Raw genomic sequence first — 13,940 nt, 5'->3', positions numbered from 1 at the left:
GCCCCGCTGGCAGTGGAAGAGCTGAGGCCAGGCCCGGGTCAGAAGCGGGTGATGTGTGGGGCATCACTCACTGCCTGTGATACTCTCATACTTCACCAAGCACAAGGTAGTCTGCATTAGGGTGGCCTTTCATTGGCAACTATCTCAAATTATCATGGATTAACATAAACTAGCTTTTCACTGAGCTCCAAGACAAACCAGAGATAGTGGTTTGCAGACCTTGCATGAATATTCATGGCTGGTTCTGTTGCCATCTTGGCCAGAGAAGGCAAAAAATAAAAATTTCCTCACAGAGGCTCTTGGAAATGCTCCTGCAGTGTCTGAGCCCTTGCTGACTCTCTCTTTTGCTTCCCTACCTGGCAGAGAAGTGCCCCGTGGACAATGCCAAACTGACTGTAGTGGTTAACAATATTGCGGTGGCTGAGCAGATCGGGGAGCTCTTCATTCACTGCAAGTATGGCTGCCGGCCTGCAGCCAGCAGCAAGCCCGCTGCCTTCGAGGTGGACCCCCGTGGATGTCCGTTTACAATTAAATTGAGTGCCAGGAAGTAAGTGGCTTGTTACCAGTGTGCAGCCTCTCCAGGGAAAGGGCTCCACCACCAGCAATCTGTTGTCATATCTGAGCTGCCCTGCGGCTGGTGGGGACAGCGCAGCTCCTGCCAGCAGGGCTCTACTGGGGCTGCAGGGGTGTGGGAATGGGCAGCATGACTTGAGGGGACAATTATTCCCACTGTGTCTCAGGATGATGGGCTGGTCTCAGGGAGAGGAAGCTGTTCTCTGCTCCCAGCTGAGTGTCTCAGCACTGGGACAGGGGACACGCTGTGAAAGCAGCCACCTCACAGCTGGGTTGAAACACTATGACTGTGGTCAAGCAGAGACCTTGGGATTCTTTTTGTAAGAGGAGTTATCCTGGTTATATCCTAGGAATCTGAAATCGCCCTCCCTCCCCATCCTAAATGCATTCACTGTCTTCCCTGTCACCTGTTGGTAGCTGCCTGAAGGCTCTGCCAATCAGCTGCAGAAGTTCCCTGTGTAAATGTGGTCTATTATTACTCTCAACTTACTGGCCAAATGTGAATTTCAAGCTGTAATTGTAGTCTTAGAACAGGAGGATTTTGATCACCTGACAGTGTCACAGGGCTGGTTTGCTTCTTCACTGACCATCTGTGTTGTTTCCATTAATTTTTGCTTATTGCTGATTTTCCCTCCTTTTGCTTCTCTCCATGGGCAGAGATCATGAAAGCAGCTGTGATTACAGGCCAGTTCGCTGCCCCAATAACCCCAGCTGCCCACCTCTCCTGAAAATGAACCTGGAGGCCCATCTGAAAGAGTGCGAGCACATAAAATGTCCCCACTCCAAATACGGGTAAGGAGCTGGTGATTTTTAGCAGAGAGGATGCACTGAGCTCATTTCTGGGCTGCTTTTCAGCTCCTGCAGCTTTGGGATAGTCCCATGGGCTCTGAGCAGCTCTACCCAGTGCTGTGCACTGGCCTGAGACTGAGATCAGGCTTGCATAAGGCAGCCCCCGAGTTTTTGGTCGAGAACAGGCAAGTCACGCTGCCCAGCTGTAAGCCCTGCTGGCAGCTGAGGAGGAGGGAGAGGTGCATAGGCTGAAGAACCAGCTGGAGGAGAGTCAGAGCAGTGGTTGTGGCCAGAGCCATGCAGGGAGGAGGCCAAGTGATGCGGGCACCATGGCAGTGTCTCAAACTGGTCCTTCTCCCACGGCCAGGGAAGTGCTGACCAGCCTCAGAGGGCTGATTGTCACCCGAGCAGGAGTGCAGCCCGTGCTGGGGGTTCACTGCAGGATGCACAGCTAAGGTTACTGTTGCAGGGAAGAGATGTCTTGGCAGAAGCAGAGCAAGGCAGGTCCTGACTGAGCAGCCCTGACTCCCTGCCTGCTGCAGACCCCACTCAGCATCTGCCGAGGTCAGCTGCAGATTTTTCCATTGGTTTTTTGACAGTTCTTAGGTTGGGCTCCTGGTGAGCATGTGAACTGACACCACATTCTGTCTCTTGCCCAAGACCTGCTTTTCCTTGCAACTGCCTAGACAGACAGACACTTCAGTTTGGGGCCAGTGCCTTGGCCAGAAGAACAGGAGTTGCTTGGCCTCTCTGTGCCCTGCAGCTGCCTGTACCCAGCTCCTGGTACGGAGAGCGGGACGGCGGGGACCCGCACAGGCCTCACACCTCCCTGAGCCCCCCTGCCTTCCCCTTGCAGGTGTACGTTCATAGGAAATCAAGACACTTACGAGACCCACCTGGAGACGTGCAAGTTCGAGGGTCTGAAGGAGTTCCTGCAGCAGACAGACGATCGCTTCCATGAGATGCAAGTGGCAATGGCCCAGAAGGACCAGGAAATTGCCTTCCTGCGCTCCATGCTGGGGAAGCTCTCCGAGAAAATCGACCAGCTGGAGAAGAACCTGGAGCTCAAGTTTGGTGAGTCTGCACTGGACAAGCTCTGCGGTCAGAGCCATAGGAACGGGGCAGCTCGCTCTTAGGATGGTGCATTATGATTCATTCCATGTTTAAAACTGCTGCTGAGCAGGTTTTGGGAGGTTCAGATCTTCCTTGCAGAGGAACAAATAGGGGTTCCATTGACTCCCATGCTGCCAGAACATCATGGGACCTAATCCTGCAGTCTCCAATCACTTGGCAAGTGCTAGAAATGTCTGCAGGCAGCTACCAGCTTTCTCCTGTGACTTCCTCCTGTGCAGTCCATGGGCACAGGCCACCATAAAAACCATCAAGTCGAATAGCCAGCGATGCAGCCATCCTGGAGCAAGCATGCTTCCTGGACACCTTTGCTGTGCCCAGCCCTGCCTTGCCTCTGAAATCTGCCTGGTCTTCAGCACCCGAGTACAATTTACATTTGAGTAGCAGACACCCTCCTGCTTTTCCCTGCTGATAACAGCCTTGGGTTCTCCTCCCTCCTTGTTCAGAGGTCAGGTGGCAGTTCACATCCTCTGCCTGTTCCCCTGGATGCTGCCGCTGACTCGGCAGTGACAGTGGGCCTGTCCCTGTCCCTCTCTTGTAGATGTGTTGGACGAGAACCAGAGCAAGCTGAGCGAGGACCTGATGGAGTTCCGCAGGGACGCCTCCATGCTGAACGTGAGGAGGGGGCCGGGCCCTGGGGCAGAGTAGGGATTGCGTGGAGTTAGCTGGCTCTGCTTCTAGTTAGGCTTCTTCTGCAGTGGGGGAGTCTTTGGGGTTCCCTCCCGCTTGCTGGCTCTGCTCAGCCCAGGTTTGGTTCAGTTTTACTGCAGCTGGGGTCTGGGTGAAGGTATCCTCTAGGCTGAATTAAAGGCAGCTCAGGGAGCACATTCTGGTCACTGCATCTGGGCTGCTGTTTTAACTGGTTCTGCTGCCTTTTCTCAGCCTGTTGCTGCTCTGAGCACGTGTTAACAGAGGAGGGGAGCCCTGCAGTGAGGAGAGAGCCCTCTGCTCCAAAGCCTGGGCACTCCTGTACCTTTTATACTAGCCAGGGACAGTATGTCCTTCTCCCTGCCTGCAGAGAGCAGGAAGATAAGCAGATCCCTGCTAACAAGCTGGGGGTGAGAGCTGTCTCATGATTTTGGACATTATTCAAGCACTGATGTTGGATAGACATTCCTCCCTAGTCCAGGCAGACTGCATCTCACTGGATGTGCTGATTAGAAGGAGCTCATCCTGGCTTACCTAAGCATACTAATGAAGAGGGGCCCTGTGGACGTAGGGTCTGGATCTTAGAGGAGACTACAAAGAGACCTTCCAGTTCTTCTCCAGCAAGGTGGGCTTCAGGAGCCCAGCTGAGCAAGCAGTCCCCATAACCGATTTGATTATTTTGAGCAGTCTGGTGAATGGCAGAGGAAGGACAGTATATTTGGAAAGGTATTTCTGTGCCTGCCTGAATACTGAAGAGTTTAGTGCAGGTCTGAGATGCTCTCAGAGCCCCCTGGCCTCTGGAGGGAGGTGACAGAGTCCTAGAGCAGGAGACCTTGGATCAGGGGATGAGTGAGCTGCCAAGCGAGGGCCTTCACAGGGAGTCAAGACTTGCCCAGAGGCAAGAGGGGTTTTAGCAGTGGAGGGGGACAGTCTTTAAGCCATGCCCAGAAGGGCAGGCTGGTCTTGATGGTGCTGCAGCTCATGCAGCTTGTTCTCTTTTTCAGGACGAGCTCTCCCACATTAATGCTCGGCTTAACATGGGCATCCTTGGATGTGAGTATCCATGTGGTTTGTATCCTCCCATGCTGGGTTTGGGGTGGTGGCCAGTGAGCCCTTTTAGGCAAGGTCACAGATAAGCAAGGTAACAGTTGTCTCTGGGTGAAGCAGTTATTTGTTCACAGGGTCACGGCTGCTGCAGAAAGAAAATACCAGTGGGAGGGTTTGCCAGAAGCACTGGCTGAAGGGGAGCTCCCAGTGCTGCAGAGTTACTACCTGCTGCAGGGAGAGGTCAAGTGCATCTCTGGCCTCCAAGGTCCAGCCCAGGAGTTGCATTAGGGGATGAGCCTGGGGCTCAGAGCAGTGCTGAGTCGATGAGCTGTAAGGGTGGGACACGAGCCCTTCCAGCCAGCCCGGGAGAGTCTCACAGTTCCTTCTGGCCTGCAACAGCATGAAGTGGAAGGAGGAACCTGCCGGGCCAGTGCGGGGAGCTCGGTCCTCTTCAAACTCAGCATGTGACAGGGTGCAGCACTATCCTCCCACCTCTCACCTGCCCTCTCGTTTCTGCAGCCTATGATCCTCAGCAGATCTTCAAGTGCAAGGGCACCTTTGTGGGACACCAGGGCCCTGTCTGGTGTTTGTGCGTTTACTCCATAGGAGACTTGCTCTTCAGTGGCTCTTCAGACAAAACCATTAAGGTGAGAGCTTGTGTCTTCTGTGTATCTTCTGCACTTGTAAATGTACTTCAGGTAGGGCAGAAGCTGAATTTGTGGTGTGGGGGAATGTCAATTCCCCAAGTTTCTCCCAAAGAATCTTAAATGATTCTTCGCAATTATAGTTGGGCAAAATTCTCTGTGAGGAAATGTTATGTGATAGTGAAATCAAGAGACAAATAGTGGGTTTTGCAAAGCCCTGTTTAGAATCTCATTCCTCCTGTTGCTGGTTTTGCTTTATACAGTGTTTAGGGCATTCAAGCCTATTTCAGCTTCTGAATTTATTTTCCATTGTTATAAAAAGTCATCGTAGAAATAAAAAAAGCATTTTTCCCTGATTGGATATGTCCTTTTTCCATTTTATGGCATGTTTGTTGTTCTTTGCCCTGTTTTCAGTAACTCAAACTGACAGCGCTGCTCCAGTGCAGCCTAGACAGCAGCTCCCAGTGTCATTGTGTTGGCTGCTGGTGGCTGCTGGCTGGGCTGGGCTGGGGAGCCACGGCAGCTGCCGCAACCATCCCTGCCATGAGCAGAGCTGTGATTTAGTTTCTTTGAGTGATAGCAAGAGCCACATGTACTTTATTGTTTGTACTTTATTACTTGCTGTACTTTATTGAAAGAAAACAGCTTTTTCCCCTGTCCTGGCTGCTCTGGGCACACATTCCTATGCTCCCTTGCTGGAGAGTGCAGAGTGTGCTCAGCAGGGAGAGCCTTTGCAGCCGCAGAGGCGGCTGTGCTGTGCCACTGGAGCCTGGGACAGGGTGTGAATTACTAAAGCAGGAGCCCGAGAGCTGCTTCTCTGGTTCTGGGTGTTGTGTTGGCCTGGGCTGGGAAAGGCAGAGCTGGAGAGGGCTGGTGCGTGCTGCTGTCCAGTGTCTCAGTGTTAACTCGTTAACTTCAACCTGACCCTTTGCAGTAAATTTCCTTTCCTAGACGAGCTTATCTCTGCCTGGGAGCACAGCAGGCAGGTGCCCAGGTGACAGCCTGTTTCCTCATTTTGATGCTGTTGTGGCTTTGCTGACATCCTGCCCAGGTCCCCAGCTGCTCTGTCTGCTGGCATGTGACCCTCTGCTGCCTTGTGTTTCCTGTTAGGTGTGGGATACCTGTACCACATACAAGTGCCAAAAGACCTTGGAGGGTCATGATGGAATTGTACTGGCTCTCTGCATCCAGGGGTGAGTGGAGAGGGACACCTGCCCCTGCGGGAGAGAGGGGGAGGGCACTGGGGCTCCTGAGCATGACAGCTACCATCCTCGGTCCTGCACATGCCAACATTGTGCAGGAGAGGCACAGCTTGCCTCTTAGCTCTTTAAAAACTGACACAGAGCGTATCTCTTTGGCCTCCCCTGCTGTTCTGGCTTCCTTCCCTGCTCACCAGCAGGGTGCCCGGCCTCCTGCTCAATGGGCCAATCCAGTCTGGCTTCCCCATGAGACCTGGGCTCTGCTCCTGGCCTTGGGGTGTTTAGTCTTGGCCCAGTCAGGCTGTGGGACTGCAGCTCCTTGCCCAGCATGGTGCCTGGGAACGAGCTGGGACCCTGCACGTGTTGCTCTCCCTCGCTGACCTCCTTTTGTTTTCTGGTCACATTACAGGAACAAGCTGTACAGCGGCTCTGCTGACTGCACCATAATTGTGAGTACCCTGGACCCCTGCTCTGCTTTGCAGCTGGGCTGGGAGATCTACAGCCCAGCCCCACGCTGCTCTAGAGCAGGGACCTGCGTCCTTTTTTCTACAGCTGCCAGTGATAACCTGTGTGTGTTTTATCCACTGCCTTCAGCCACGTTCCTCGTGGGTTGGTTTCAGGCTGGTTTCCTGGATTTGGGCGTTTTTCTCCTAGGTTTCCCACTCCCCACTCCTGCGTGGGGAGCAAGAGGCTGGTGCTGTGAGCTGGGGCAGGGTGTTCAGTCCTGATCAGGCCAGGACAGTGGCTGGTGCAGGCGCCCTGTCCTGCCTGCAGTTTTGCCCTGTCCTGCCTGCCTCCCTTCAGCCCAAGGGGCCTGGCCCTGCCCCTCACGGGCACTCTTCTCCTCCTCTGCAGGTCTGGGATATTCAAAACTTGCAGAAAGTGAACACGATCCGAGCACACGACAATCCTGTCTGCACTTTGGTCTCCTCACACAACATGCTGTTCAGCGGCTCTCTCAAAGCCATCAAGGTAGAGCTCTGGGGGGGCTCCTCTAGGCCTCTTTGGGGATCAAGGGTACAAATTATCAGGCAGCAGTGTCCAAGCAGGAAGAAGAAAGTAGCACTTTGGTCTGTAGGTGACCTTGTTGCTATGTTCTGAGCCACAGAGAGAACAGTTACACAGAGCAGCAAGCGCTGCAGAGCTTCAGCCCATGCTCTGTGCTGAAGTCAGAGGTGTTCTAGGACCTGGCTGAAAAAACACTTTGTTTCTTCTAACTCTGTAAACCCAAGACTGCAGGTGGAGTCTCTTGGCAATTCCTGAGTGTGTTTCCTTGGGCCCCCAACAGACCTACTCAGACCATTGGGAATTGGGTCTGGGGTCCAGAATTGGCTGAGGATTCAGGCTGCCTGTTTTGAAACCCCCCTCCAAAGACTCGTGAATCTACAATCTTTACCTAAAGCCTGCAGAAATCAGGGAACAGCTTTGCAAGTTGCCCTTTAAAGCCTTGGCTAGATTCCCTTGGTTCTGCTTCCAGCTCCTGGTGAGACGGCTTATGGGACCATCCATCTGTAGGAGGGCACATGCTCTTTTCTTTATCTGGGGCCTGGAGTGGCTCAGCTCCTGAGAGCACTCGGGGCTGGAGGAGCAGTGAGACAGCACTAAGCAGAAGGAGAACTTAGGGCCTTTTATTTTTGTCATCCCCAGCCACTTTCTGCCAGATGAGCCGAGAAGACCCGGTGGCAGAGTGAGATCTGTCTGTCGTTCTGGGCTATGGTTTCCCAGGAGCCATGGGAGTGGAGCTTTGTGGGGACAGGCTGGGAGTGAAAGTCCAGAGGGTTCTTTACTGCAGATTTGGTTGAGGTTTTTCAAGCCCACAGCTCTGCTAGGGAAGGGTCTCTGCCAGCGATAATGTCGGAGCTGGCTCTCCCAGGCCCTCAGGGAACATGCTTACTCAGCGTAGTTATTGTGTGGTTTATCTGCAAGTCAGTGGGTTCAGGTGATTCCCAGAGGGCAGGAGAGCCAGCCCGAGGTTCCGGTTTGTGAGGTGGTAGGGCCTTGTGCTGGCTGCTGGGCAGGGTGGGCATTGCCTAGCTCCCCAGCTCGGGGCTGACCTGCTCTGCCCCACTGCTGCCCCATCCTGCTGAGACTCCGCCGCCTTTGTGTGTGTTTGTGCTTTCCACAGGTCTGGGATATTGTAGGTACCGAGCTCAAACTGAAGAAGGAACTGACAGGTCTCAATCACTGGGTGCGAGCCCTGGTGGCTTCCCAAAACTATCTCTACAGCGGATCTTACCAAACAATCAAGGTGGGACCCTGAGACTTGTGGCAACTGTAACCCATTGGCTCTCCCCATGCCTCCCCATACCTGTACTCTGCAGTGTGGGGTGGTGGAGCAGGACAAACGGTAACCGTAGGATGTCAGAGCGCGGCTGTAGCATCAGACACGCTGGATTTTACTGCGCTGATGGCATCTCTGCAGGCGCAAAGGCTGGCCTCTGCCTGCTCCTTGGGAACCTGGCTGCAGGGGGATGCTGGCTGAGATAAAACGGAGCCTCGCAGCCACGGCGCCTCGTGCTGCCTCCGCAGCATTATCTGCGCTGACAGTCCTGCTGATAAGAGGAGAAGGTCACTGTCTGGCTGCAGCGTTACCATCAATCTCTGTGTGGTTTCCAAAATGCCCTCGACCTGAGTTGGCTCAGGCTTTGATGAACAGTTCACCTTTCAGCATCTGGGTGGCACAAGAGAATTTGAAGTTGCCCTCCTCAGAGATAAATAAATCCCCATTAATTTGTCTGCAGCAGTTGTTAGTGCTGTCAGGCTCTGGGCTGTGTGTGCACGTGTGTGCCTGGTCGCACACAAAGGGTGTGCAATCTCCACAATTTTTTCAGCCTGGATGTTCAAAGCTGGGCAGCTAAATAAGACAGCAGGACTTTGTGGCCGTCGGTACTGAACATTCCCAGCCGGACAGATTTGTCCTTAAAGATGTGATCTGGGCACACGTGGAGCCAGGCTGACTCCACGTGTGGCTGGATAATAGCTTCAAGGGAGCTTCCTCCTGGAGAGGGGTCCCTGCACGGGCCTCATCCTGCCTTTGCTCCGGCATCTCTTTCAGATCTGGGACATCCGCAACTTGGAGTGTGTCCACGTGCTGCAGACATCAGGAGGCAGCGTCTACTCCATCGCTGTGACAAACCACCACATCGTCTGTGGCACCTACGAGAACCTCATCCATGTAAGGGCTGGGGCTTTGCTGCGTTTGTGGGCTCGAGGCTGGGGGGAGAGGGGCAAGGAGATGGGCGCCTGGCTCTGCTGGTCCCTTCTGTGGCACAGCCCTGGAATTGGCACTGGTGAGGCTGCACCTCAATTACTGGGTGCAGTTTTGGGCCCCTCACTCCAAAAAGGCCATTGAATGACTCGAGCGTGGCCAGAGAAGGGCAACGGAGCTGGGGCAGGGTCTGGAGCACAGGTCTGCTGGGGAGCGGCTGGGGGAACTGGGGGGGTTCAGTCTGGAGAAGAGGAGGCTGAGGAGAGACCTCATCGCCCTCTGCAACTCCCTGCCAGGAGGGTGCAGGGAGGGGGGATGAGTCTTTTGAACCAAGGAACCAGCGCCAGGCCCAGAGGGAATGGCCTCAAGCTGCCCAGGGCAGGGTCAGGCTGGCTCTGAGGAAGGATTTCTGTGCAGAAGGGGCTGTTGGGCGTTGGAATGGGCTGCCCAGGACAGGGGGGGAGTCCCCATCCCTGGAGGGGTTGAAGAGTCGGGTTGACCCAGCGCTGAGGGATCTGGTGGAGTTGGGAACGGTCAGTGTGAGGTTAATGGTTGGACTGGAGGAGCTTCAAGGGCTTTTCCAACTGAGATGGTTCTGGGATTCTGTGAACCCTGGAGGTGTGCATGGAGGTGGAGACCTCTCAGAGGAGAAGGTGGTGGCCTGTGGCCCAGTGTGACCCCCAGCCCTGCTTTCCTCCCACAGGTCTGGGATATTGAAACAAAGGAACAAGTCCGCACGCTGACCGGGCACGTGGGTACGGTCTACGCCCTGGCTGTCATCTCCACACCGGATCAAACCAAAGTCTTCAGTGCGTCCTACGACCGGTCTCTCAGGGTACGTGTCCAGGGCTGGGCAGCTGTGTCTGGGTATCTGGCACCATTGGTAACACACGGACAGCCTCGAGGGGAAGGAAGGAAGGAAGGGGATCCTCGTCCCCGCGTGCCACATGGCCTCGTGTTTAATTTGTGCCACCTGTCTCCAACCCTGTGGCACTCCGCTCCCCCCCTCCCTCCCGGTGCCCGGGGTTGTGCCAGAGCTCAGCTCACGGCTCCGTGTGCCCGCAGGTGTGGAGCATGGACAACATGATCTGCACTCAGACGCTGCTGCGACACCAGGGCAGCGTCACTGCCCTCGCCGTCTCCCGGGGACGCCTCTTCTCCGGTGCCGTGGACAGCACTGTAAAGGTTGGTTTCCTCAGGCTTCTCCTCCGTGGTTTGCTCTCTTCCCATGCTAGAATTAGGGCATTAAATGAGTTAGGAGCCATCTTGAGATAAACGAGGGGCTGGTTCTCAATGGGTGGGAGGTTTAACTCCAGACAGAGGGCGTCGTGGATGCTGGAAGCTCCGCCAGAGGATGAGGAGAATCCCAGAGCGCTGCTCAGGATGGTTCCTGCCACAGGTTCCTTGTCTCTCCTCCGCAGGTCTGGACGTGCTAGCGCGAGCCCCACACTAGTCCTGCACACTGAAAGACCAAAAACTCCTCTCCTCCGCTGGCCTGCTGGGTCACTTAACACACACCACTATGAAATAAATAACTGCTGCAGCTCCTCTCCGCACCGACCACTGCCTGCGGCCGCCCCCCGGCCACTTCCCCCCGCCGCAAGGACCCCGCTGGCGGCACTCGGGGCGGTTCTGCCCCGTGGCTGCTCCAGACGTTCCCTCAGAGCCGCCCTCTGCAATCAGAAATGCAGGTGCCAGCGCCTTCCGTGCCGCAGGGTGCCCCCCACCCCGAGCTGGGGAGCTGTCCCCAGGGGGCCAGGGCTGGGTCCCCAGGCTGGGGCAGCCCCACAGGCCACTGCAGCAGATGCAGAGTGGCCCTTGGCCAGCGATGGGACTGAACGGCTCAGCTGGTCACGGGCAGGGGCAGCCACGCTGGGAGGTTGGTCCCCTTGTAAACAATAGACCTGAGCATTAGGCCTTGCCCTGCGTTGGGACCCCGACCCCTTTTCTGTCTCTAATATTTAATTTTACTGCCAGGATGTCAGGCTGATCCATCTGGGAAGAGGTTTTCTGGAGTAGCCAGGTACGATTTTTATGCCACAGCTAGTTCTCAGATAACACAAGCCCATTGTTCACCACCCTGTAATAATGGTCTCCACATTAAAAAGAAAAGACTCCATTGCATTTTTACTCACATTTTCTACTGTTTTTAAGATTGTAATATAGATTTGATTATTTCTTCATTGACAATAAAAGCAGAAAGAGTTGTTCCTGGCCAGCGTGAGTTATTGCAGGAGCCAGCAGCCAGCACCGGTCCGGCGGCAGCTCTGGCCTGCGCCCGTCCGCCTGCTCTGAGAAACGGGGTGCAGGGACCAGGCACCTCGGGGAGTGGGGAGAGCAGTTCCCAGCCCGCCGGGCTGCCACGCACCCCCCAAGACACGTGTGGCCTATCTGTGTCCCATCACACCCGTGTCCTCCGTGTGTCTCCGTGCCCACCCACCCCGGCCGTGCCCAGGAGCCATCGCACATGGCGGCTGACGGTTATGGGACACAGACAGTGGTGGCAGCCTGGGAGGGGTTTTATTTTTTTATTTTTCTTTAAATATTTGTTGCCAGACTTCGTATAGGAGCAAACTTCTTCACAGCACCACGAGCCATCTACTATTCAGAATAGGAAGAATAAGACGAGTAGAGGTGAAATCTAAGCACAGAAGAGCAGGGAGAAGCACCAAGATGCATAGCTTGACAGATGGGATACGATACAGAGTCCATAACTTAATCATAAAAAATATATATATGTATATATCCATCATGTAGAACTTTATGGATATTTTTTTTTTAGATACATATTTTTTTTCTTTTCAACAGATATTTTCAGGCGGGTGATTTTTTTTTTTTCTTTTTAAAGTCTTTTTTTGTTTTTTTGGGTTTTTTTTTAAAGAAATTTCAAAGTTGTGCCAAACACATTTGGATCAGCGACCACAATGGGAGAGATGGGGCAGGGGAGAAAGGAGGGGAGGGGGAGGGAGGGGAAGGCGGAGGGAGAGACCACTCTGTACGTCTCAAGAAAAGAAAGGAACAGCAACACTTTTGTTTTGAAACCACAAGCAAAAAAATGCATTCATCGGGACTCAAGCGACTGAACCAGACTCCAACTCCAGTTTATACATGAATATACAGCAGTGCGTCCCGCAGAACACACACGAGCACACGCACCCCCGCGTGCACACACACACACACACACACACCCGCGCGCGCGCACACCAAACAAATGCCAAAAAACAGGGGGGAAAAAAAAGTAATAAAAAACAAAACCTGAAGACACTCCAAAAGAAATGAAACACCTCCAGTAGAAGAATTAACAAAAACCTCCATAAAACAAGGCACATCCTTTGAGTTCTTAACAGTGTAAAAAGAAAGACGTGACACTGAATCCCAACGGAAAGACCCGAACAGAACTGCTTGCACGTACCTTCCATCCAGAGAAAAGGTAAATATTGTGCTACTCTTAGAATGAGTTTGCCACAAGACACACAGCTTAGTATAATCTAATAGTTTTTCTCAAGCTAAAATCCAGTTTTCTCTTGATTTCTTTTAAACTGCTTTATATATAATTGCTAATACTTTTAAATCTTTTAAATATATATTTGTTAAAGTTTATTCTTTTTATTATTTCGGGGCGGGGGGGAAATCTGGTTTATATCTTTTTTTTTTTTTCCCCTCCAATAAATTAATACTTTTTTATAGCTTATCACTGTCCTCTGCCCCCCTGCAGGGAGGGGCTGGGCAGGGGCATGTCCCGCTGCCACCCGCCCGCGCTGCTGAGGGCCCCGAGACGGGGCGTTTGCTCCCCCATTCGCAACCAACGCCAACAAACCCCCTTTTCCCACGCCCGAGGCGCTGCCCCCCGCGAAGGGGAGCCCCCACAGCTGGGCCCCCGCGCCCCTCAGGCAGTGTCTCTCCACGGGGCAGCCCCCAAGGCCGGTGCCACGCTGTGGCGGGACCCCACGCCCTGCCCACCCCCAGCCAACGCCGACGGAAAAAGAAAGAAAAACATTTTAAGAATAAAAACAAAAAAGGAAAATTAAAAAATGAGCAAAGAAACCCAAGTGCATTTGCCCACCCGGACCCGCCACCAGCACGGCCACCAGCAAACACCATCGGCGACGCACAGCTGACCTGGGGCCACGGCGCCGGGCAGGGCTTGTGCTACATTCGGGCCACGGTGACCCGTGGGGCCAGGGCCAGCAGGGCACGGGCATGACGGCGGTGGCCACCAGACAGGTAGGTAGAGAGACACCCCCCCCCCCAAGCCCCCACAGCCGCCTTTTCGGTCCGGGGCGTGTTGCTTTGTTTCTTCTGTTGTTTTTTTGTTTTTTTGCTTCTGCAAAAGGGAGTCCTGCCGTCACCGGCGCCGAGTCCGTGAGCACAATCCTGAGGTATCTTCTTCTTTGTGCAAACCCCGAGGGACGGGATGTCCGGGAGGGGACGGCTGTACAAAGGGGACGGAGGGGAGGGCGGTGGGGCCAATGTAGGGTGGGGGGGAAGGTCGTGGATCGTTGTGCCCTTGTGCCCACGTAAGCCCTGAGGTTCGCGGGGCCCTGGCGCCCCTCACTCCAGCATGGCGTCCAGCTGGTCCGCCAGGTCGTCAAACATGCTGCCGATGTCGTCCAGGATGCTCACGGTGCTCTTTGACTCCACGGCCGAGCTGGGTGGGCAGCAGGGACTGGTTGGTGCCACGCATGGGCCCGCGGCCACCGC

At 54.3% G+C, this 13,940-nt stretch overlaps 2 protein-coding genes across 6 annotated transcripts in view; one reads left to right on the top strand and one right to left on the bottom strand.

Moving 5' to 3' along the window:
• Nucleotides 1-11,446, top strand: part of TRAF7 (TNF receptor associated factor 7) — a 36,145-nt gene extending 24,699 nt beyond the window's left edge. For all 3 annotated transcript variants that reach the window (XM_074919437.1, XM_074919435.1, XM_074919436.1), the window contains 14 exons: nucleotides 364-547; nucleotides 1,231-1,365; nucleotides 2,219-2,436; nucleotides 3,035-3,108; nucleotides 4,146-4,194; nucleotides 4,708-4,835; nucleotides 5,943-6,025; nucleotides 6,441-6,480; nucleotides 6,887-7,003; nucleotides 8,157-8,279; nucleotides 9,087-9,206; nucleotides 9,943-10,074; nucleotides 10,305-10,424; nucleotides 10,661-11,446. In XM_074919437.1, the coding sequence (XP_074775538.1) occupies nucleotides 364-547; nucleotides 1,231-1,365; nucleotides 2,219-2,436; nucleotides 3,035-3,108; nucleotides 4,146-4,194; nucleotides 4,708-4,835; nucleotides 5,943-6,025; nucleotides 6,441-6,480; nucleotides 6,887-7,003; nucleotides 8,157-8,279; nucleotides 9,087-9,206; nucleotides 9,943-10,074; nucleotides 10,305-10,424; nucleotides 10,661-10,675 (1,538 nt within the window). In that variant the 3' untranslated portion in view covers nucleotides 10,676-11,446. The remainder of the gene's footprint in view (nucleotides 1-363; nucleotides 548-1,230; nucleotides 1,366-2,218; nucleotides 2,437-3,034; nucleotides 3,109-4,145; nucleotides 4,195-4,707; nucleotides 4,836-5,942; nucleotides 6,026-6,440; nucleotides 6,481-6,886; nucleotides 7,004-8,156; nucleotides 8,280-9,086; nucleotides 9,207-9,942; nucleotides 10,075-10,304; nucleotides 10,425-10,660) is intronic.
• A 314-nt stretch (nucleotides 11,447-11,760) lies between these two features.
• CASKIN1 (CASK interacting protein 1) overlaps nucleotides 11,761-13,940 on the bottom strand; it is a 31,339-nt gene continuing 29,159 nt past the window's right edge. For all 3 annotated transcript variants that reach the window (XM_074919243.1, XM_074919244.1, XM_074919245.1), the window contains one exon: nucleotides 11,761-13,887. In XM_074919243.1, coding sequence (XP_074775344.1) covers nucleotides 13,791-13,887 — 97 coding nt within the window. In that variant the 3' untranslated portion in view covers nucleotides 11,761-13,790. The remainder of the gene's footprint in view (nucleotides 13,888-13,940) is intronic.

The sequence above is a fragment of the Athene noctua genome, chromosome 15 (genome assembly GCF_965140245.1).
Source record: "Athene noctua chromosome 15, bAthNoc1.hap1.1, whole genome shotgun sequence".
Lineage (NCBI taxonomy): Eukaryota > Metazoa > Chordata > Aves > Strigiformes > Strigidae > Athene > Athene noctua.
This window is presented reverse-complemented; position numbering and strand designations above follow the sequence as displayed.